The 23,516-nt window shown below is 43.8% G+C and overlaps 2 protein-coding genes across 12 annotated transcripts in view; one reads left to right on the top strand and one right to left on the bottom strand.

Annotated features, from left to right (window-relative positions):
- Nucleotides 1-66: 66 nt before the first annotated feature.
- On the top strand, nucleotides 67-15,797 carry fam113 (family with sequence similarity 113). 4 transcript variants are annotated; one of them, XM_071334405.1, is made up of 13 exons: nucleotides 67-738; nucleotides 1,143-1,224; nucleotides 1,584-1,663; nucleotides 2,290-2,370; nucleotides 2,533-2,684; nucleotides 12,130-12,280; nucleotides 12,500-12,746; nucleotides 12,989-13,054; nucleotides 13,529-13,627; nucleotides 13,963-14,040; nucleotides 14,280-14,389; nucleotides 14,702-14,927; nucleotides 15,218-15,797. In XM_071334405.1, exons 1-13 carry the CDS (start codon nucleotides 736-738, stop codon nucleotides 15,355-15,357), a joined length of 1,515 nt encoding a protein of 504 aa, XP_071190506.1. In that variant the 5' UTR covers nucleotides 67-735; the 3' UTR covers nucleotides 15,358-15,797. The 4 variants fall into 4 exon arrangements, with proteins under 4 accessions (XP_071190506.1, XP_071190507.1, XP_071190508.1 ...); XM_071334406.1 differs by lacking the exon at nucleotides 1,143-1,224; XM_071334407.1 differs by lacking the exons at nucleotides 13,529-13,627; nucleotides 13,963-14,040.
- Nucleotides 15,798-15,854: 57 nt separating this feature from the next.
- LOC139534879 (dynactin subunit 1-like) overlaps nucleotides 15,855-23,516 on the bottom strand; it is a 34,031-nt gene continuing 26,369 nt past the window's right edge. For all 8 annotated transcript variants that reach the window (XM_071334396.1, XM_071334397.1, XM_071334398.1 and 5 more), the window contains 5 exons: nucleotides 18,072-18,202; nucleotides 17,540-17,738; nucleotides 17,302-17,375; nucleotides 17,088-17,177; nucleotides 15,855-16,984 (listed from right to left, as the gene is read on the bottom strand). In XM_071334396.1, coding sequence (XP_071190497.1) covers nucleotides 16,847-16,984; nucleotides 17,088-17,177; nucleotides 17,302-17,375; nucleotides 17,540-17,738; nucleotides 18,072-18,202 — 632 coding nt within the window. In that variant the 3' untranslated portion in view covers nucleotides 15,855-16,846. The remainder of the gene's footprint in view (nucleotides 16,985-17,087; nucleotides 17,178-17,301; nucleotides 17,376-17,539; nucleotides 17,739-18,071; nucleotides 18,203-23,516) is intronic.

Below are 23,516 nucleotides of genomic sequence, written 5' to 3'. Positions count from 1 at the left end.
CTCGTTATGATCACAGTGACTTTAATTTACTACCATCTGCAGGACAAATTTGGTCATTACGACCAATGAGCGCTCTTTACGACCTGTCATAATTAACACGACGCGGGCTCCGCCAAATTCAAATTCACACATCAAATTTCACGCGGTGAATGGTTTGCAGATGGAAGTCATCGGACACAAAGATTAGCCACATTTCGATGCCTTTTCGATTTAAAATTATTACAGTATTTTATCAAACCATAGAGAACTTATTGTCTAACGTTCGTCTAATGCTAATTGAAAATACATTTATGTTGATGGGTTCTCGCAATGCAGGTGGAATTGGACTTCTCATTCCCTATCTTGCTAGCTAGCTACTACTGGCTAGCAATACAGGTGCAAATTGGTGTTGCAATTAATTAGCATGCGAATGACTATTCATATTTTCAATAAAATCAAAGACGAGGATTGTTGTGGCGAAAGAATCACGTACAAAAACTGCATATTTAACCAAACCGTTCTGGAAAATCAAGTTGCCAGCAATCGGCATAATTTTTTTCTACAAAAACTGAAAAAACGGGTTTGCTAACGTTACTAGCTAACTGTAGTAGCAGCCAACTAATAATTGGATCATTTGGACAATAACTCGATTATTCAGACCAGGGGCATCCTGGTTAAGACAGGTTTGACTTCAACCACCTGCTTACATTTATTAATGGTAATAGCTAAATCAAGATAATTCAAGTTCAACCAAACATGGTAAGTATCGTGACCTGGTTGATAGCTCTGGTCCAGTGCGTTAGTGTCCGTTCCTTCACTATTGGAGGAACGGACACTAACGCCTTGAACCAGAGCTAACCTGAGACATTATCAAGTAGTTAACGTCCTTGTTAATAACAGTCTGAAAGAGTTGCCAGATAGCCTTTTGGCCTGCCTAGCAATGTATGTTAGCTTTATGTGGAATCTGCAACAATTGGACCCCATGCATTGGTGACTATTGAAGTGAGTAGGCTACTTCCCAGCAATGTCTATGACACCACTAACAATATAATTGCTATTCTGTCCTCTGAAACTCTGTTATCAGTGCTCACACAATTTATAAATCAACGTCTGATAGGCACTCCTATAAATATTGGGAACCTAATCTCTACTTTAATGAACAGAGGGAGAACATGAAGGCTGTGAGCCAGCAGCAAGCCAGCCAGCTCTTACACAACAAGTTTGTTGTTGTCCTGGGGGACTCGAGTAAGTGTACAAACCAATGTATGTCAGTGGTTCAGTCTTTCGTGTCTCCAGGCCCAAGAAGCCCTAGCCCAGGGGTATCAAATCATACCCAACGAGGTCTGGATACTGCTGTTTTTTTTTGTTCAACCTGTTAATGAGTTGCACCCACCTAGTGTCCCAGGCCTAAATCATTGCCCGATTAGAGGGAAACAAATAAATACTAACAAGCAAAGCAGTAGAACTGGCTTCCCGGTGTCCAGGTTTGAATTTGAGTGCTCGCCTGTGGTTATCAAATTGAATGTACAGTGCACCCCTTGGATGACAAATTGCCAACTGAACTTACGTTGTCAGTCAATGTCCATAATTTGTGTTCTCCACAGTTCAGCGCTCAGTGTATAAGGACATTGTGCTTCTGCTGCAAAAGGACAAATATCTCAGCTTGGGTCAGCTCAAGACTAAGGTAAACCTTGACTCACAGATTTTGGAAGGTGAAAGTGAGATATCCCATGCAACATTTCTAGAAAGACATTTGATCTATAGATTAAGTCTGGGTGATATATTGTCTTTTAAGGTATAACGGTATGGATCCACATACCGGTATGGATTTTTACAATACTGTCTATAAAGGTATTATCATACAGTGCTAAATAAATGAACACTTCACTGTCAGTTTTGTCATAGTTTGGTTGAGTATTTTTATATTTTTTTTAAATGTAAAAAAAAATTTGATTGGAGAAAGCACATTAAAACCACTTAGAATTCATTAGTTTCCATCCTAGGGTCATGCACTACTCATAAAATAGATAACTTGTATTATTCAGAAACTTAAAATACTATCATAATGCCATACTGTAAAAAATAAGAAAAACGTTGATATGATATTTTGACCATTGTCCAACCCTACTGTAGATACATTCTATCTCTCTATTGTAATATTTTTGCAGCTTTGCTTTCAATGTGTCCTAAAAAAAAAAAACATACATGATTGATTTAATAATACCAGGACTAAAGTGGCTTCTAGCTTCTTCCACCACCACACCCTCTGCCCCCCCCCCCCAATCTACCCCCTCTCTCCCTCATCACCAGGGAGAGATGAGCTTCGAGCAAGACATCCTGGTGGAGGGCGGACGGCTGGGTCAAATGACCAATGGGACGGAATACCGTGAGGTGTGTCACTGGGATGAGAAAAAGGAGAAAGACAGTGATTCTTTAGGAAGTATACCTGCACTGGGAATGAATGGCCCTAGATGACACAATTATAACTATTGGCTTCCATGTGCACTTCCTGATCTCTTATGACATCTGTCTTTTCCTTTATTTCATCCTAAGGTGCGTCAGTTCCGCTCAGACCACCACCTGGTGCGGTTCTACTTCCTGACGAGGATCTACTCGCGCTACATGCAGAGCATCCTGAGGGACTTCGAAGACGGTCTCAAACCAGACGTCGTCATCGTTAACTCCTGTCTCTGGGACGTCTCCAGGTGACCAGTCTGTTAAGGATGTCTGCAGGTTTTACGCACGCTTTTATTTATTTTTCATCAAGCATTCATGATACCTACTAGGTCTGTTTTATAGCGCTCTACGGACAATTCCTTCGCCCTCATGACTTGGTTTTTGCTCTGACATGCACCTTTCCAAATCATGTCCAATCAATTGAATTAACCACAGGTGGACTCCCAAGTTGTAGAAACATCTCAAGGATGATCAATGGAAACAGGATACACGTGAGCTCAATTTCGAGTCTCATAGCAAAGGTTCTGAATGCTTATGTAAATAAGATATTTTGTTTTCTTTTTTTATACATTTGGCAAAACAACTGTTCGCTTGTCATTATGGGGTATTATGTGTGGATTGAGGGGGGGAAATGTTTAATACATTTCAGAATAAGGTTGTAATGTAACAAAATGTGGGGGAAATCAAGGGGTCTGAATACTTTCTGAATGCACTGTATATATTACGCTAAGGATTCTTAGCTGCTGGGCTACATGTGATCTACATCACATGCGGAAAACCTATGCCAATCTTATGCCGATTTTCTTCATTTTAGGCTCAAAAGAAGTGTCCCCCTCTTACATCCAGTAGGCCACTTTTATATTTCGCTGTATTTTGTTGTATCTGCCTGGTTTTTGTGCTTTGGAACGGCACGGTAGAACCGCCCTATATAACGGAGCCAAAGCCAGTCTCAAAGTCATTCATAGTATTACCTAGCCTATCGATCACAATGTCCAGAAGATGCAGAAAAACCACCAGCCGCCCTGTCCGCAGGAACCGCCGTCCCAGGGTGTCCATTCCAGGCATTGCAGGAGCAAAGGTCGCGGAGGCATTAGACAGTCCGGGTAACCTACGTGCTCTAACCGTCCCCTTACAGGTTTCCCTCCCAAACCGACCCCTAGTGTAGTTAGTCTGCTTAAATAAAAGATGGGCTTTTAATTAATGCTATTATGACGTTGACTTTTTTATTGTTAGATGCTTTATGTTTGTTTTAAGTAGTAAAAATATCTCAAGTTTATCATGTAGGCCTGAGTTCATGAACCATTGTAGAGGTAAATCATTATTATCAAATCTAACTTTATTTGTCACATGCACCGAATACAGCAAGTGTAGACCTTAACGTGAAATGCTTACTTACAAGCCCTTAAACAACAGTGCGGTTCAAGGAAGAGTTAAGAAAATGTTTACCAAATAAGCTAAAGTAAAAAATGAGTAACACAATAAAATAACAATAACGAGGCTATATACAGGGTTACCGGTAGCGAGTCAATGTGAGGGGGTACAGGTTAGTCGAGGTAATTTGTACATGGCAGTAGGGGTGAAGTGACTATGCATAGATGATGAACAGTGAGTAGCAGCAGTGTACAAAACAAATGGGTTGGCGGGGGGGTGTCGTCAATGTAAATAGTCTTATGGCTTGGGGGTAGAAGCTGTTAACGAGCCTTTTGGTCCTAGACTTGGCGCTCCGGGTACCGCTTGCCGTGCGGTAGCAGAGAAAACGGTCTATAACTTGGGTGATTGGACACCACCTAGTATATAGGTCCTGGATGGCAAGAAGCTTGGCCCCAGTGATGTACTGGGCCGAACGCACTGTCCACTAGCGCCTTATGGTCAGATGCTGAGCAGTTGCCATACCAGACGGTGATGCAACCAGTCAGGATGCTCTCGATAGTGCAGCTGTAGAACTTTTTGAGGATCTGGGGACCCATGCCAAATCTTTTCAGTCTCCTGAGGGGGAAAAGGTTTTGTCGTGCCCTCTTAACGACGGTCTTTGTGTGTTTGGACCATGATAGTTCGTTGGTGATGTGGACACCAAGGAACTTAACTCTCGACCCGCTCCACTACAGCTCTGTCGATGTGAATGGGAATGTGTTCAGCTCACCTTTTCATGTAGTCCACGATCAACTCCTTTGTCTTGCTCACATTGAGGGAGAGGTTGTTGTCCTGACACCACACTGCCAGGTCTCTGACCTCCTTATAGGCTGTCATCGTTTTCGGTGATCAGGCCTACCAGTGTTGTCATCGGCAAACTTAATGATGGTGTTGGAGTCGTGTTTGGCCACGCAGTCGTGGGTTAACAGGGAGTACAGGAGGGGACTAAGTACACACCCTGGAGGGGCCCCAGTGTTGAGGATCAGCGTGGCAGACGTGTTGTTGCCTACCCTCACCACCTGGGGGTGGCCCGTCAGGAAGGCCAGGATCCAGTTGCAGAGGGAGGTGTTTAGTCCCAGAGTCCTTAGCTTAGTGATGAGCTTTGTGGGCACGCTGAGCTGTAGTCAGTGAACAGCATTCTCATAGGTGTTCCTTTCGTCCAGATGGGAAAGGGCAGTGTGGAGTGCAATAGAGATTGTGGATCTGTTGGGGCGGTATGCAAATTGGATTGGGTCTGGGTATCCGGGAGGATGCTGTTGATATGAGCCATGACCAGCCTTTCAAAGCACTTCATGGCTACCGCCGTGAGTGCTATGGGGCGGTAATCGTTTAGGCAGGTTACCTTCGCTTCCTTGGGCACAGGGACAATGGTGGTCTGCTTGAAACGTAGGAATTACAGACTCGGTCAGGGAGAGGTTGTAAATGTTAGTGAAGTCACTTGCCAGTTGGCCCGCGCATGCTTTGAGTACACGTCCTGGTAATCCGTGTGGCCCCGCGGCTTTGTGAATGTTGACCTGTTAAAGGTCTTGCTCACATTGGCTACCGAGAGCGTTATCACACAGTCGTCCAGAACAGCTGGTACTCTCATGCATGCTTCAGTGTTGCTTACCTCGAAGCGAGCATAAAAGGCATTTGGCTCGTCTGGAAGGCTCGCGTCTGGGTTTCCCTTTGTAGCACGTAATAGTTTTTGAGCCCTGCCACTTCCGACGAGCATCAGAGTCAGTGGTAGTAGGATTCAATCTTAATCCTCTATTGATGCTTTGCTTGTTCGTCTGAGGGCATAGTGGGATTTCTTATGTGTCCGGATTAGTGTCCCGCTCCTTGAAAGCGGCAGCTCTAGCCTTTAGCTCTGTTAGTTTCTAATTATAAGAGTAAGAACTTGACGGACACCTTGAAAGCTTAAACTAGTGATGCACCGATATGACATTTTTTGTTCGATACCGAAATCCAATATTTTCCTTGCCCAAAAAAAACGATACTGATATCCGCTATTAAAATTTTGTGGCCTTTTAAGCATTCTAGTACAGTTAACTATTTAACACACACACGGGCACAGCGGTCTAAGGCACTGCATCTCGGTGCAAGAACCTGTATCACATCTGGCCATGATTGGGAGTCCCATAGGGCGGCGCACAATTGGCCCAGCGTTGTCCGGGCTGTCATTGTAAAACTGACTTGCCTAGTTAAATGAAGGTTATACCCACAGACACACACACCACACTGACCAAAAAGTTATTTTGTTGGCATTTACTTTTTACATTACCAGTAAAACAATCAAAACCTATTTCTTTCACTTACTTGCTGTGCTGTTTCGTTGTTCAGTCGTTTCATTCTCAACCAGGATTTCTATTGAACGCCATTTGTTTTTGCGTGTCAAAAAAGATACACGTCAAATACCACTATTTGACCAATCAGGACCTCAGGACCTGACCTGTCACATAATAATTTAACACGTTCGTAAATTTTTTACGTAGTTATTACACATTCCCTCGTATTTCATATGTCACGACGATTCATCGATACATATGCTATGCTGGTAAAGTTGTCTCGGGCACCTGCAGTGCTCGTCATTAAAAACAAACGCTAGCTAGCTTATAGATGCAAACAATATTTTTGTCCCAAAAACATAGCAAAATTACATCTGTTTCAGTAGCTATAGTTAGCTATATAGCTAGGTGTCATCTAAAATAACCCTAATTTATAAGACAGTTATTTGATTAATGGTGGTCGGGCCCATCTATGTGAAGCTAGCCACAATAAGGATTAGCCACAATTGTGGACTTTGCGGTTAGACTTCAAAATCAAAGTTTGGCATAATTCTATTTGTATTCATTTGCATCACTGTCAATGACATACTTTTATTTTGAAGGCAAACTTCAAATTCCACTTTTGTGCATAATCCTTGTTGTGGCTAGCTTCACAACACATTACTCGTTCCGGTCGAGCTCACTAGCCAGATGAGTTCAATTTCAATAGGCGAACAAGTGGCAACCTAGCTAATAGTTACTCACAAGGATTCCTAAATCATTGCTAAGAATAATGAAAATGACTGCAGGTTGTATTGGTGCTTGCTAGGTAACAAGCTAAAACTAGCTATCCCAGAAGTTGCGGTATTGTAAACGCATCATTCGTGGTCTGTGTTTGCTTGTTTGCAGACTTTTTTGTACAGTTTTGACAGTGCTACTGTATCTTTCTTGACACGCAAAGACCCAAACGGCGTTCCATAGTATGTTTGTATGTTGTGAAGCTAATAGCAATGACGCTATTACTGTGTAACACTGGTAGGGCAACATCTGAAAAATAGCACACTTGTGTACCGGTGCTCGACCAGTCGGCAAAAGCCAACATCCACGACAGAGAACGGTTGATTGTCAAGGGCAATGAATTCCATTATTTTGGCTTTAATGGATTTCACCTTTGAGTTGTCTCGCTGAAATTTTCTTACTCTTTCAAGTGATTGCTCGACTTGTTGACTGCTCGATCCACACAGCAGTCATTGTGTGGGCTAGGTTAGGAATGCTGTGTTGCCACGTAAAATTTTGCGCTCCACGTGCGTCATTACGCCATGTACCTACGTTATATGGGTATGCACGGTAGCTTTGACATCAGTTTTTAACATCGGCGTTAAACTTGACATCTGGCCGATACCGATGTTGGCATTTTTAGCTAATATCGTCTGATTCCGATATGTTCACCCCTATATTGTGCATCCCTAGCTTAAACCAAGTTTATTCTTCCCAGAGGGTCAATACAGCTGCATCAGACAGACATGGTTCCACCCGTGGTAGTATACATACCCCAGTTTGGGTGGAGTCTCCTCCTTATTGCTAAACATTGCATCTTTATTGCTTGGCAGGAAACTAAGTGATACGGGCAATAAACGGTTCCCTTTCCCTTAACGTGACATGACCTGACCTTGACCCCCTTATCCACGGCTCTTTCCCCTTATCAGTACTGCCACATGTGACCGTTTTCCCTGCACTCAGCCCATTCCAAGCTTAATTGCTCCCACCATAACCCTTCTTCCTACAGATAACCATTAACTTCTGGTGTAGACCTTCGGCTATGGCACCCCTCATGTCTCTATTATAACTAATGATTAATAATGGTTAAAGCTCGGAAATTCAAACCCATCAGCTCGATGCAGATTTTGCCTGTAATCCATGGCTTCTGGTTGGGATATGTACGTACGGTCACTGTGGGGACGACAACGTCGATGCACTTATTGATGAAGCCGGTGACTGAGGTGGTATATATAATTTATAACAGTTAAAACGGCCAAGAAGTAGCCTATTCTAATGGAGGCCTATTCATTTTCGAGAGTACAGACCCAATTAAAACATTGACACATTAAATGATTGTTTCTGTAGGTCCTATAAGCAAACCATAAATAAATGGGCACATTTGAAAACAGGCATAGAGCCACTTGGACCATGAGACCAAATCTTTCCCCAAAATTGCTTTTCTGGCCATCCCTTCCCATTTTCAACTCCCCATTCACAGCTTTTCTCTTACTGAATTGCACATGTTAATGCCACTGAATAGTGGCTACAATGCACAATAAGGTCGACATCAAAAGCCATAACGGCTACTCAGCGAAAGCAAACGCAGGACAAAAGTGGTCAAAACTACATAATGCATTGAAATAAAAGGCATAAATCAAAGGATTGGTTACACTAATCAAGGGAGCGAAGAAACTCGACTGAACAAATGGCGAAATCAGGAAGTAGGCCTAGACTACAAAGGAAAACTCCACGTTTTTAAAGGGAGCCGAGGCCACGCCTGGCCTTATTCAGCACAGCTTAATGGACAGCGCTTCTCCTGCATCTCCACTCTTTGTCACTGGTACGCCTATAGCGGAGCTCTGTGGTGTTGAAATGGACAACTCCTCTGTTCAGTTGGCAATAGATACTGTATATCCCCTTTTGGGGAATTTTTGACAGGTTATAGGCGTTGTCCTTTTTGCCTCAGTGGATTAACGTGAACTTTTTCTGACCAAAAAGTTGACACAATTGAGTAGCTGCAAGGGGAAAGTATTTGGCCCACTAACCGAAATGGAATAGAATGCTTAAAACCTTGGTATTATATCTATGGCTTAAAACGCATAACCACCTTTAGGGTCATACACTGTAGCCTGAGCTTGCCAAATCATGATCCTTTGCTTTCACAACAAACGCTCAACTCTTATTTTGAAAGCTATGTTGAACAGGATATGCATATGGAAAATGAGATGGGACTACAGATATAGCCCCACCCACATAACTGATGAGAAAAATAACCAATTCCTTATTTTCTCATTATATTATTTTGAAAAACAGTGCTTCTTAATTTTTGGCAGTTTTTAGGCTAGTTCCAACTAAAAACAACTTGTTTTTTGATATTATGGATTTAAAGAAATGAAAATGTGAACAAATGTATCGTACTTGGAAATATAATCAAATTTTGAATTATGTGGAAAAGCATTTAGCATCTGACAATTTTGGGCTTAAAAATGGGCTAATATGTTTTTCTTGTTTGGGCCGATGACACATTTTCACTGTTATTACATTTTGTTTAATTATTGGAGTGGCTCGCAACGCGAGTGAAGTGGATACGTAGATACCTTTTCATTTCGCCTGTAAGAACAAGTTCTCCAGTCTGACTAGTCTTCGCTGTCACTGCCATAGAGGAAAAACGGAGCACAGTGACAGTCATGCTTGCGCCTTAACATCACTGAAAACCGCAAGTTTCTAGGCCAAACCCCATTCTACGGCGAATTGGCACATATGTTATATCATTTTATAAACCATGTCGCGGGCCGTTTTAAATTACTCATGGTCTGTGAGGTTTGATAACACACGACTATGTTTAGTCATGTTGCCTGGCTTGCTAGCTAACATGGTACCCCTTGGCGATGCACACATTTGGATGGCAAAGGGATAGTTAGCCTACTCATGGTAGTGCTTCAAAAGTAGGAAGCGTATGCCTAATCAATGTATTTCTAAGCTAAATCTGAATCCAAAATCCGTATTTTTCTGGTGTTCCTTAGGCTCCAAAAAGAATAACTTTTGAGAGCAGTGTGTGTGTGAGAGAAAATGGATGTGTGTGAGAGGGAGAGTGTGTAGGCTGTGTGTAAAGTTGTCTGAAGAGTAGGCTAAAGATGTGGGGTCCCCCCCTTAATGAAAAAGCAGATCATTATGCGTTTATATTCCTTACTACATTCCTCCTGCCCACATGTAGGCCTTTGGATATGAGCAAATCAGCTATTTTCTGCAATAGCCTTTTCTATTATACAGTAAAAAGTGCAGTGTTTCCCCTATATTAATTTAGCAGCGGCATACCACTGCTGCAATATAAACCCTTTTTCAGGACCCTGTCTTTCAAAGATCATTCGTAAAAATCCAAATAACTTCACTGTAAATGGTTTAAACACTGTTTCCCATGCTTCTTCAATGAACCATAAACAATTAATGAACATGCACCTGTGGAACGGTCGTTAAGACACTAACAGCTTACAGACGGTAGGCAATTAAGGTCACAGCTATGAAAACTTAGGACACTAAAGAGGCCTTTCTACTGACTCTTAAAAACACCAAAAGAAAGATACCCAGGGTCCCTGCTCATCTGCGTGAACGTGCCTTAGGCATGCTGCAAGGAGGCATGAGGACAGGGCAATAAATTGCAATGTCCGTACTGTGAGACGCCTAAGACGGCGCTTCAGGGAGACAGAACGGACAGCTGATCGTCCTCGCCGTGGCAGACCACGTGTAACAACACCTGCACAGGATCAGTACATCTGAACATCACACCTGCGGGACAGGTACAGGATGGCAACAACTGCCCGAGTTACAACAGGAACGCACAATCCCTCCATCAGTGCTCAGACTGTCTGCAATAGGCTAAACTGAGGGCTTGTAGGCCTGTTGTAAGGCAGGTCCTCACCAGACTTCACCAGCTCACTATGGGCACAAACCCACCGTCGCTGGACCAGACAGGACTGGCAAAAAGTGCTTATCGCTGACGAGTCACGGTTTTGTCTCACCAGGGGTGATAGTTGGATTCTCGTTTATTGTCGAAGGAATGAGCGTTACACCGAGGCCTGTACTCTGGAGCGGGATTGATTTGGAGGTGGAGGGTCCGTCATGGTCGGGTGGTGTGTCACAGCATCATCGGACTGAGCTTGTCATTGCCAACGCTGTGTGTTACAGGGAAGACATCCTCCTCCCTCATGTGGTACCCTTCCTGCAGGCTCATCCTGACATGACCCTCCAGCATGACAATGCCACCAGCCATACTGCTTGTTCCGTGCGTGATTTCCTGAAAGACAGGAATGTCAGTGTTCTGCCATGGCCAGCGAAGAGCCCGAATCTCAATCCCATTGAACACGTCTGGGACCTGTTGGATCGGAGGGTGAGGGATAGGGCCATTCCCCACAGAAATTTTCGATAACTTGCAGGTGCCTTGATGGAAGAGTGGGGTAACATCTCACAGTAAGAAATTGCAAATCTGGTGCAGTCCATGAGGATGAGATGCACTGCAGTACTTAAAGCAGCTGGTGGCCACACCAGATACTGATTGTTACTTTTGATTTTGACCCCCCCATTGTTCAGGGACACATTATTCCATTTCTGTTAGTCACATGTCTGTGGAACTTGTTCAGTTTGACTCATGTTATGTTCATACAGATATTTAAACATGTTAAGTTTGCTGAAAATAAACGCAGTTGACAGTGAGAGGACGTTTCTTTTTTTCCTGAGTTTGTGTGTATATATGTATATCTTTATTTTTATGAGTCACTCTGATGGCATAAGAACATGGCAAAATGTGTAGAATTGCAGGAAATTAGCTTTAAAACAGCAAAGTTTTCTCTGCGGCCAAGAGGGCCTATAAAATCTGCAGTCAGAGACCGCTCCATTGTCCACAGCCACTACTACTCCCCCATGCCAACTTTGCCACTGATGGAAAAATATCCTAGGGGAACACTGAACTGTGAAGTTAAATTCAATTTGTTGTATTGTGTAGAGATGTGACTATCAGGGACAAGTTTTTGTGCAGAACGTATCCAAAACGGGAACATGCGTTCTGGGGGGGGGCAGGGCTAACCCCTTGGGTATCCCGATACTACTCTGTATTGCGATACTTGGCCTGGTATCACAATCTTGAGCAAAATGATGGTATTGTGACAACTTTGTCCTCAAAATAGGCACATTTTCTTGCATTATACAACCATTTCTTTTGTGTGCACATTTTTTTTTAAACACAAAAAAAACTAGTTTGTGTCCCTGGGTTTGTCTTGTCACCCAGGTATAACCCTAAATGGCATGTTGAGTACCAGGAGAACCTTCATAAGCTCTTTGACAAGATGAACTCCATCCTGCCTCCTGAATGTCTGGTCATCTGGAACATGACCATGCCCCTGGGGAAGAGGATCGTAGGGGGCTTCTTCGTTCCTGAGGTAGATAGATGACGAGGCCGGGTCGTGTTCAATAGGCACGGATTTGGAACCATCTTGATTTACTACCCAAACTTGAATGCTTTTTTTGGCTTTCCGCTTTAAGAATGTTTGCTCCTATTTAACGTGACCCAGTAATTGCTCAATTATAGTAAACGATGTACAATGCACAATAATGGCTAAAGAACTATTATAGCTTCCCCTTTAATTTCTCCCAACCAGATGGAGCACAGGGGCCCAACGCTGTGCTACGACGTGATCCAGGCCAACTTCTACAGCAGCAAGGTGGCCGACGCCTATGGCCTTGACGTCCTGGACCTCCACTTCCAGTTCCGCTTCTCGCTTGCGCACCGCATGAAGGATGGGGTCCACTGGAACTCTCTGGCCCACCGACGTATCACCGCCTTACTGCTGCAACATGCTGCAGAGGCCTGGGGAGTGGTGCTGCACTGTCCTGCCACTACTGTTGGTTAGTACACACACACACACACACACTGTAAATACATACACACTGGAACTCTCTAGCTCACTGATGCATCACATCCTTACTGCTGCTGCACAGGTCTGGGGGTTTGTGCTACACTGTCCTCTCACCACCGTTAGTTAGTAGAACACCACACACATACAGTATAATAAATATACATACACACATCACCTGTCTGTTTTTGAATTTGACTGTCAGTTGAAAGACTGGTATTCTTCTCCCTGTAGAGCACATTGATCATTCAGAGCAGCAGCAGCTCAAAGCCCACACAAAAACCATGACCAAGAACAGAGGTAAGTGGTGGCTTCCACTGTATTGGTCAGTACAGTAGTACCATGCCGGGTTATCGTGACGTTGAGGTTATAAGAATATTTTGAAGATAAATACACAACACAGCGGATGAGAAGAGTAAAGGCTATAGAGTACTAATGGTCAATAGGGAATTGTAAATAGGAGTTGGGTTTCAGTTCAACATCTGTTTTAGAATCTGTGGAATGTCACTCCTGAACTCAGAGATACGTGTGCTACGGTCTGTACATTGAGTCGGGAGCAGGATACTTATTTGGCCATTGACCCAGTTGTACTGCAAGGACTTCTGATTGGTCAACTCCAGGCTAGGGTGGGGGGGTTATAAATGGCATCCTGTTCCTTTGTTCTGTAGAGAAAAACTGAGAACAGGGGAGACTGAACATCTACCTCCCAGCATAACATCTATGATTTGTCCTTCTCAAATAAACCTGTTTTTCTCCCCCTGATTTGCTTTGGAGTTTGTGTTATTCCCTCATTGCTACACACCTGGCACTACCCACCAGAGCCTCATTTCAGGAGACCAGACCCCAGGATGATGAACCCAGGTCACTGCAGTGGTAAAATGATTTACTGACTGCCTTGTTCACTTGACTGCCTTGTTCACTTGACTGCCTGGTTCACTTGACTGCCTGGTTCACTTGACTACTGTGGAGTTTAACCTGCATCTTCACTTAATGCCACTTTAAAAAGGCTGCTGTCATTCACACCCACTTGACTTGCCTCCTTCACACCTGTCCCTCTGTGCACGGCACCTGAGTAACCAATTAATTCACAACTCCCACAACTGCGTAATGATTCATGACCACAGGTTATGGGAGGTTTGGATCCTAAGGAATCTTTCAGTGAGTGGAGATAAATGTATGTGTACTGACCCTGCCATGTAATTCACCAGTTGCCTGGGCAACAGAGGGGTTTGGACACTATGACGGATACGAGCCTCAGGCAAACTATTTCACTCCCAATTCAGCAGGTATGAATCAGATATTTGTATAATGACAACTTCCTAATACAGCTCTTGAGAAACCTTTTTGGGGATAACAATTCTGTATTCATTAATTCAACTCAACTGCAACATCCGTCTCTCCTCGTGTCCTGTATCTCTAAGGTGGCAGCCTGCATTGGACTCTGTCCTTCAGCCCTACAGATCTATGGAAGGATAGCTTACGTACATTAAACTTAACATTTCTCTATTTATTTTTTGTGCTCTAGGATGGAATCCTGCTGAGGACTCAGGCCTTGAGCCCTACAGACCAGCTTCGGATGAACCCTACAGGCCTCTGGAAGGGAAATACAACGGCTGCGGAGAACAGTTCTACGAGGTAAGGGGCAAACACCATTGATGGTTTTAAAGGGACACTTCACTATTTCCCGTTTTCTCATGTAGATACTGGTATGTTGCTTAAAGTGGTGAGGTTGAAATTGCACTTAACTCCACCGTTTTAGCTTGGCCTTTAATCTGTGATTTGACTGTTTTAGACATCCTTTGTTTTTCTATTTATTGCCTTTTATTTCTTCCATTTTTTTATTGTGAAGTGTTGCGATTCTAAATGCACTTTTAAATTGTCAAGTCACAATTTAACAATGTCCAACACATTTGAAAATGAATATACAATTTGACTTGATTCTATGAGGACGAGCTTCCTGTCCACCCCAAGTACGGCGTTGGCTACTTCAGCTTCGAGGAGGACCAAGCCGACAGACCAAGCCCGGTCAACAGACAGCCGACTGCCCCGGTGCATCACAGACACACCCAAGTGGTCAACCACAGACAGACGGCGGTCTACAGACATCCCCCAGTCAACAGACACTCACAGGACAACAGATGCAGTGAAAGTAACGGGATGGTCCGGAGCAGTAGTAAGTTGACAAACACGTGCGCACAGTAGTCTAATCATGGGACCTCTGACACTGGCCATAGTAGGCAAGACAGATTTTGGACACGGCCATTAAGTGTAGTTCTGTATACCTATCCCTCCAGATTCCATTGTGTGAAGCAAGAACATTTAGCCATTGAAGTCTCTCTTCCCTTGCTTGATGCAAAAGGGATTTACAAGTAGTGCCTCTGCTCTGTAGTAAAGAATTGTATCAATCCTGGGGTGATTAAAGCCCAAATGACTGTTTAGCACTCTCCCTTTAATCTCTTCCAGCTAGACACTACAGGCCGGTGCAGCATAATGAGGCCTACCACCCCAGACCCTACGTCCCTCGCCGTCCTGAGAACCAGTATGTGATGAGGAAGAAACAACCGAAGAAGCACTACGCCCCGTACACATGCCAGAGATACTGACTGGAAAGCTCTTGTACTTTAGTTCTGTGTAGCTCTTTGCTGTAGACTGTGCAAACTAGGATAGAGCTTTTCCTGGACCATGTGACCAGGAAAAACTCCGGGCCCTGTATATAGTGTTCAAACTAATGGTACTTGCTCATCTCATCACGTGATTATGTATGGGCAGCGTTTAAAGGTATTTCATAATTCTGTAATTTGCTTGTGTATCCCAAACATGTGTGGTGCCTCAAACTACATTTCTAAAGGGCTGTGTATTGCCTTCTGCTCAAGAAATCATAGTTTTTAAAAATTGTTTCTTTTTACTATTGAGGCTTTAAGTTGAAAGGCTGTGACATTATATTCTGTCAGTCTATATCTTAGTATTTTCTTGCCATGGTTGGGGGTTGGTTGTATGTTTAGGCATACTGGAAAAATGTTACAATAAAATTACACTGATTGAGTCTCCTTGTGTTTTAGTCCAGGTCTAGGCATGGAAGGAATTTCATGTTACCAAGTAATCAATTTTGTTAGGTAAGAACTTTATTGGTCTGTTTTAGAATACAGGACAGTCATACAGCCTCCCGTCAGTCCACTGTGTTGTCTTACATGGTCTTCAATGAACACTGGAGTAGGAACATGTTAAACAGTATAATGGCTTTTGAGGTTTAACTTTAAACACTAGCCACATCCTAGAATCTTCAGCATTTACAAATCATGTCTTTTCCACCCAGACATACTTGCATTCATCTACCATAATGACTAAGGTCTCGACACCGGTACATATGATGGTCTAACTGAACTTGTGAATACCAACACTATTTATAAATCAGTGAAACCTGGTTGCTGTTGGCATGTCATACACCCTACATTTATCAAATTAGCGTCCCGTCTCAGAAGTTAAAGGTGTATGACTTGTAACTTCATTGTCATGTTATAGGGTGCCTTTTGACACCCTAGGTTTGATCTAGAATAAAGTAGTCTCTCAAAATGGGAATAACACATTAACGTGGCTAAATGGCATTTATTTCAGTGGTGAATTTGCTTGGTCCTGACTGCTGGTTTACACAGGTAGGTGTAGATTTAAATAATCACCACAGTACAAAAAGTGCAATGCATGAATAATTGTGCCATTTCCCTATGGTTAACTAATTTCTGCTCCATCATCAACTCGCTTGGTGTGCATACATTTTGTCGTTTGTTTCTCCATACTTTAAAATCAGTTCTAGAGATGCAACATTTACGAGTTGAGTCACTCAAAAGCTGCTTTAAAAAGACTGACAATCATGTAGAACGTGTTGGTAAAGAATAACAATTACTGTATGAAGTATTTAGACGAGAACACTTGTCTCTTTGGCATAGATGTGTAATACCTTTGACCAGGTGGTGTAGTGTAACAACGTGTCCTGAGAGAATCTGATGAACAATAGGAAAGGGACTGGAACTGAAAAAAACATTTTTTGCATCTGCTGTGCTCTGATTGGAGGAGCTTGCAGGCCCATGGGATGGCATCTTAGGTCATGAGAAGGCGGTGCACTTGCTGCAGGTGCTGCTGTGATAGGACGAGACGGTGCACCTGCTCCTGGCCCTTGGCACATGGGATGGCCACGCGCCCTATGAACACCGTACCCCCCTGCTTCTCCTCCTTGGCCTGAGAAGAACAGGTCAAAGGACAACAAATACAGTCTTATGCCTAAACCAGATATCTATTGTATTTATGTGAGTGCCTACGAAGTGTCTGATGTGTGTGTTACCTTGACAAAGGAGGAAATGGGGAAGGTGGCAAAGTCAGAGGAGACCTTCGCCCCAGACTGCTGAGAAACCACATGCTCTGACACTTCACCCTGAGAGAGAGAGAGATGTTGTTGTGTCCATTTCCATGATCGAGAGATTAGTGGACAAAATCGGTCTGTGGTGTAGAGAAATACTATGATTATTACTAGGGTTGATCATATAAATTCAGGTCACCTTCAGTTTGTCCAGAGCGTCACTCAGAGACTGCAGTCGAGCTGTCTGGTCCAGGAGCTGAGCACTCGCACTCACTGTAGGAGAGAAAGAGATGGTACATATTAGATTTTATTATCTAACTCAAATACACACGTACTGAAAAACAATATAAACTACGCTACACACTCACAAAACCCTTTAGACACACACACAGACCTGGTGTCTTCCTGTCACACAAAAACACCCACATCCCTCCCACCTGGAGTCTTCCCGGTGATGTCGACCACCTTAACGGCGGCGCTCATCTTGAGCAGGGTCCCCAGGAGCTGGTCTGTCTTCCTGTAGAGAGCCCCGTGGAGAGGCCCCTCAGCAGGGGGAGAGATGGAGGCCTCTCTCAGAGGAAGCTTGGGGACGTGGAGGGGAGGGAGGGAGGCTAACTGGGCTCTCATCTTCTCTGCCTGGAGGAGAGCGATATACAGAGAGTTATCAATAGAGACAGAGACACAGTCATCAACACAGAGCTAACTACAGTCAGAAACATACATGTACAATGAAAAGGAATGGACTACTTTCAATGAACTCCTAGTGAATACACGTTCCATGATAAATAGACTGTTCAATGAACTACATCAAGAAAAGCATACAACACAGACAGACTTCAATGATCTTCAAAAATAGGGTTCTCGTTACTGGTAACAAGAGAAAGAATGAATCCATATTTTGATTAGGACAGAATAGAGATGGCACTAAAAGTGACACACACACAAGTCAGTTCCCTGCAGTGGTCTGACCTTCAGTCTGTTGTTCTCGTTCTTCAGGTGTTTGATGCCCAGTCTCTGGGTCTCCACCTGCTGACGGAGGAGAGGGGAGTCCACCACCTGCACCGGCCCAGACAGGCCCCCTGCCCCTGGGGCAACACCCGCTGGAGAGGAGGAAGGGAGGGGGCGGGAGGAGGAGAGAAGGGGGAGATAAGGAGGGGTAAGACATTTGTAAATTAAAACAGTCAGAACATATTTAGCAGATTATAAACCCTAATCACAACATGGCTTTAGGATTGGATGATATTAAGTTAGCACCGTCTATCGAGGATGATTGACAGCCATCATCGATGGTGATGTGACAGACGATACCAAGCCTATTTCAGCTTGACTGTGGCCACACAGTAAAAAGCAGAGTCAGGCAAAGCCAGCAGAGAATTTCATGGGTGACATTGAGAAAATGGCCTATATATTTATTTTGGCTATAGTCAATTTCAAAAAATATGTTATATTTACAGAATGCAAGAGAACAACGTAGGCAGAGCTAAGAGTTTCACCAAAACAGCGCAAAATGTCCGTTCAGAAAATGTTTTTTTTTTTCTCTCTCTCGAATGTCAGATGATCTGGGCCAATAAACAAAGTACATTTTTATTAAATCGTATTGATTAAAAGACTAATTTTCTCTCCATTTGATACGAATATGACTTGGCCTATTAAAGGCACTCTTTCAGTTTAATGCATACTGGATTTCTCTACCATCGCGCTTTCATGATCTTTCTCAGAAAGTAACGTTTTATTTTAATAACCTGAATTACCTATAAACATGGTAGGCCTGAGGTAATAATGAGAGAACAAATTTGAAATTTGAACAAACCTTAGGTTACAGTTGAGCAAAGCACTATAAGACAGACATTATGCATGAGACCCTTATCCTACTAATTGAAATATAATATTAGCAGTATCCCTTTCCACTCAATTGGAATGCAGTGGCTGTACAGTAACATGCTATACATGACGTCAGAGCTCAGGTTCTCTCTTCACAGCGCTGTAGATTTTGACAGACAGCCGTTATAAACTAGAGCACATCGCGTGATAAGACACCCCCCCCCCCCCTCCCTCCCTCCCGCTAATTGGACTACTTTTGCACATTTGCTGTCTAAGTGAGGGAAATGCTGTAAATCGATATGAGTTGATGTGTTCTGAAAGATGAGACGTTAACAATTACAATAAATACCGCTTCGATGTCATACAAGCAAACCGCACACCCATGAGTCCAGATGTGCACTCTACATTCCCATATTTGAAAACTCACGTCATTTACACTATCAACGATTATGATCGCTCTGTTCGACCAACATCTGAATGCACTCATGACTCCATTCTATGCACACCAAAAGTACAATCTGTTTGTCTGAAGTGCCTTTTGAAAACCCAACACTGTAAGATCGTATTTTAGAACTTAGCTAGCCATGTTGGCAATAGAACCAGCTTTCAAATGATGCCTACCTGACCCAGATTGCAATTTATAAATGTACCGGTGTTTTAGGCTAGGGTAAACAGCAACAGTAATGTGTGTGATGGTGGTCGACGCAGGACTGTGTCCCAAACAAGTGTGCGTGCTTCAGTTCCTAAATGGCAAAGCTACGAGCTAAAAAAAAAAAAGCACCGGGTAGTTGAAGGCTCTTTCCTGGAGTCATAAAAGTGCATGGAAATTACTTAGTAACTGTGCACAGTCTGGGAGAGGTGTATGGCCACTTGAAGACACCAATTAGACCGCTCGCTTAAAACCTTGCAATCGTTTTTTTTCTTATCTTGCACCTACTTCAAAAATGTCAATGAATATTCGTATTGTTACTGGATGTAACACGAGTATTTTCAGATTTCGTTATTTACAAAATGTTGTGAAAAGTACAGTAAATGTAAAATGCACATCAAATCAACACAACCATTGCGTCCTCACCTTTGATCGGATCATTTCCTCATCATCTCCAAAGTGTTCCCTGTCAATTGCTACCATGGTCATGCATATGCCTTTTATAGTTCTTATATTAGGAACATTTCAAATGTGGCCCTATCCATATGGATAAATTCCAGTTATGCTAATAAAGTGTTTGTCTTAAAGTTGCAGCTTTTAAAAATGGGAACAATCATGAAAGTCGGAGTCTATGCTATTCTTAATCACAGCTTTATTTTGAATGGCAAATATTTTAGGCCACAAGAATTGAAATTGAGCAAACAAGATGGAAAAATAAGTCAAAAAATGTAACTTGGGCTACAGCTGAGCAAAGCTTATGAAAGAAACGATGCGTAGCCTGTAGTTGGCCTATGCCCATTTACATATTATTCCAAACATGTGCAACCTTACCTACAACGTATAGTCTAGTAGCCTAGGCCTAATAAGAGAGGATGAGGCAAAAATGCAAATCAGTTTATAATTATAACCAGTTGAGGACAGCAGAGTTGCTTGCTCTGCAGCCCATGATGATTTACAACCCATTACTCGACTGTTGACTGCGTGTCACTCGCTCCATTTGCATGCTTCGGCACACACCGACCGGTAGGGATGTAATGATTAATTGATACACAGCGGTATGAGTGGACCCGTCGTTCCACTGGACCCATTTGGTCAGAAATTTATTCAAACGTTATGAAATCGGCGGTTCACAAAATGTTTTCCGCTAAAAATGTCTTTTAAAAAAATACACTACATGACCAAATGAATGTGGACACGTGCTCATCGAACTCCTCATTCCAAAATCATGGCCATTAATATGGAGATGGTCCCCCCCTTGCTGCTATAACAGCCTCCGCTGTTCTGGGAAGGCTTTCCACTAGATGTTGGAACATTGCTGCAGGGACTTGCTTCCATTCAGCCACAAGAGCATTAGTGAGGTCTGACACTGATGTTGGGTGATTAGACCTGGCTCGCAGTCAGCGTTCCAATTCATCCAAAAGGTGTTCGATGGGGTTGAGGTCAGGGCTCTGTGCAGGCCAGTCAAGTTCTTCCACATCGATCTCAACAAACCATTTCTGTATGGACCTCGCTTTGTGCACAGGGGCATTGTCATGCTGAAACAGTAAAGGGCCTTCCCCAAACTGTTGCCACAAAACTGGAAGCACAGAATCGTCTAGAATGTCATTGTATGTTGTGGCGTTAAGATTTCCCTTCACTGAAACTAAGGGGCTTAGCCCGTACCATGAAAAACAGCCAAACTATTATTCCTCCAACAAACTTTACAGCTGGCACCCTGTATTCAGACAGGTAGTGTTCTCCTGGCATCCGCCAAACCCAGATTCGTCCGTCGGACTGCCAGATGGTGAAGCGTGAAGGACAGACAATTTTTACACACTATGCGCTCCAGCACTTGACGGTCTTGTTCTGTGAGCTTGTGTGGCCTACCACTTCGCGGCTGAGCCATTGTTGTTCCTAGTCGTTTCCACTTCACATTAACAGCACTTACAGTTGAACGGGGCAGTTCTAGCAGAGCAGAAATTTGACGAACTGACTTGTTGGAAAGGTGCCACGTTGAAAGTCAGAGCTCTTCAGTACGGGCCATTCTTCTGCCAATGTTAGTCTATGGAGATTGCATGGCTGTGTGCTCCGGCGCCGAAACGAGATGGCCGCCTCGCTTCGCGTTCCTTGGAAAATATGCAGTATTTTGTTTTTTTATGTGTTATTTCTTACATCGGTACCCCAGGTAATCTTAGGTTTCATTACATACAGTCGGGAGGAACTACTGAATATACGATTAACGTCAACTCATCATCGTTCCTACCAGGAATATGACTTTCCCGAAACGGATCCAGTGTTTTGCCTTCCACCCAATACAATGGATCTGATCCCAGCCGGCGACCCTGTGCGACGCCGTAAAAGGGGCAAACGAGGCGGTCTCCTGGTCAGGCTTCGGAGACGGGCACATCGCGCTCCACTCCCTAGCATACTACTCGCCAATGTCCAGTCTCTTGACAATAAGGTTGATGAAATCCGAGCACGGGTAGCATTCCAGAGAGACATCAGGGATTGCAACGTGCTCTGCTTCACGGAAACATGGCTAACTCAAGAGACGCTAACGGAGTCGGTGCAGCCAGCTGGTTTCTTCATGCATCGCGCCGACAGAAACAAACATCTTTCTGGTAAGAAGAGGGGCGGGGGGGTATGCCTTATGATTAACGAGACGTGGTGTGATCATCATAACAACACACAGGAACTCAAGTCATTCTGTTCACCTGATCTAGAACTCCTCACAATCAAATGTCGACCGCATTATCTACCAAGGGAATTCTCTTCGATCATAATCACAGCCGTATATATTCCCCCCCAAGCAGACACATCGATGGCCCTGAACGAACTTTATCTGACTCTTTGTAAACTGGAAACCACACACCCTGAGGCTGCATTCATCGTAGCTGGGGATTTTAACAAGGCTAATCTAAAAACAAAACTCCCTAAATTCTATCAGCATATCGATTGTGCTACCAGGGCTGGAAAAACCCTAGATCATTGTTATACTAATTTCCGCGACGCATATAAGGCCCTCCCCCGCCCCCCTTTCGGAAAAGCTGACCACGACTCCATTTTGTTGATTCCAGCCTACAAACAGAAACTAAAACAACAAGCTCCCGCGCTCAGGTCTGTTCAACGCTGGTCCGACCAATCTGATTCCACGCTTCAAGACTGCTTCGATCACGCGGATTGGAATATGTTCCGCATTGCGTCCAACAACAATATTGACGAATATGCTGATTCGGTGAGCGAGTTCATTAGGAAGTGCATTGACGATGTCGTACCCACAGCAACGATTAAAACATTCCCAAACCAGAAACCGTGGATTGACGGCAGCATTCGCGTGAAACTGAAAGCGCGAACCACTGCTTTTAACCAGGGCAAGGTGACCGGAAGCATGACCGAATACAAACAGTGTAGCTATTCTCTCCGCAAGGCAATCAAACAGGCTAAGTCCCAGTACAGAGACAAAATCGAGTCGCAATTCAACAGCTCAGACACAAGAGGTATGTATGTGGCAGGGTCTACAGTCAATCACAGATTACAAAAAGAAAACCAGCCCCGTCGCGGACCAGGATGTCTTGCTCCCAGACAGGCTAAACAACTTTTTTGCCCGCTTTGAGGACAATACAGTGCCACTGACACGGCCCCCTACCAAAACCTGCGGGCTCTCCTTCACTGCAGCCGAGGTGAGTAAAACATTTAAACGTGTTAACCCTCGCAAGGCTGCAGGCCCAGACGGCATTCCCAGCCGCGTCCTCAGAGCATGCGCAGACCAGCTGGCTGGTGTGTTTACGGACATATTCAATCAATCCTTATCCCAGTCTGCTGTTCCCACATGCTTCAAGAGGGCCACCATTGTTCCTGTTCCCAAGAAAGCTAAGGTAACTGAGCTAAACGACTACCGCCCCGTAGCACTCACTTCCGTCATCATGAAGTGCTTTGAGAGACTAGTCAAGGACCATATCACCTCC

The sequence above is a fragment of the Salvelinus alpinus genome, chromosome 11, assembly GCF_045679555.1.
Source record: "Salvelinus alpinus chromosome 11, SLU_Salpinus.1, whole genome shotgun sequence".
In the NCBI taxonomy this organism is placed as follows: domain Eukaryota; kingdom Metazoa; phylum Chordata; class Actinopteri; order Salmoniformes; family Salmonidae; genus Salvelinus; species Salvelinus alpinus.
The sequence above is the reverse complement of the archived record's forward strand: the minus strand, read 5'-3'. Positions and strand labels throughout refer to the sequence as shown.

Coding starts and splice junctions, on each gene's coding strand:
- fam113 (XM_071334405.1), top strand. Junction 1,225..1,583: donor TGTTGTCCTGGGGGACTCGA/GTAAGTGTACAA, acceptor TGTTCTCCACAG/TTCAGCGCTCAGTGTATAAG. Junction 14,041..14,279: donor TTTCACTCCCAATTCAGCAG/GTATGAATCAGA, acceptor TTTGTGCTCTAG/GATGGAATCCTGCTGAGGAC.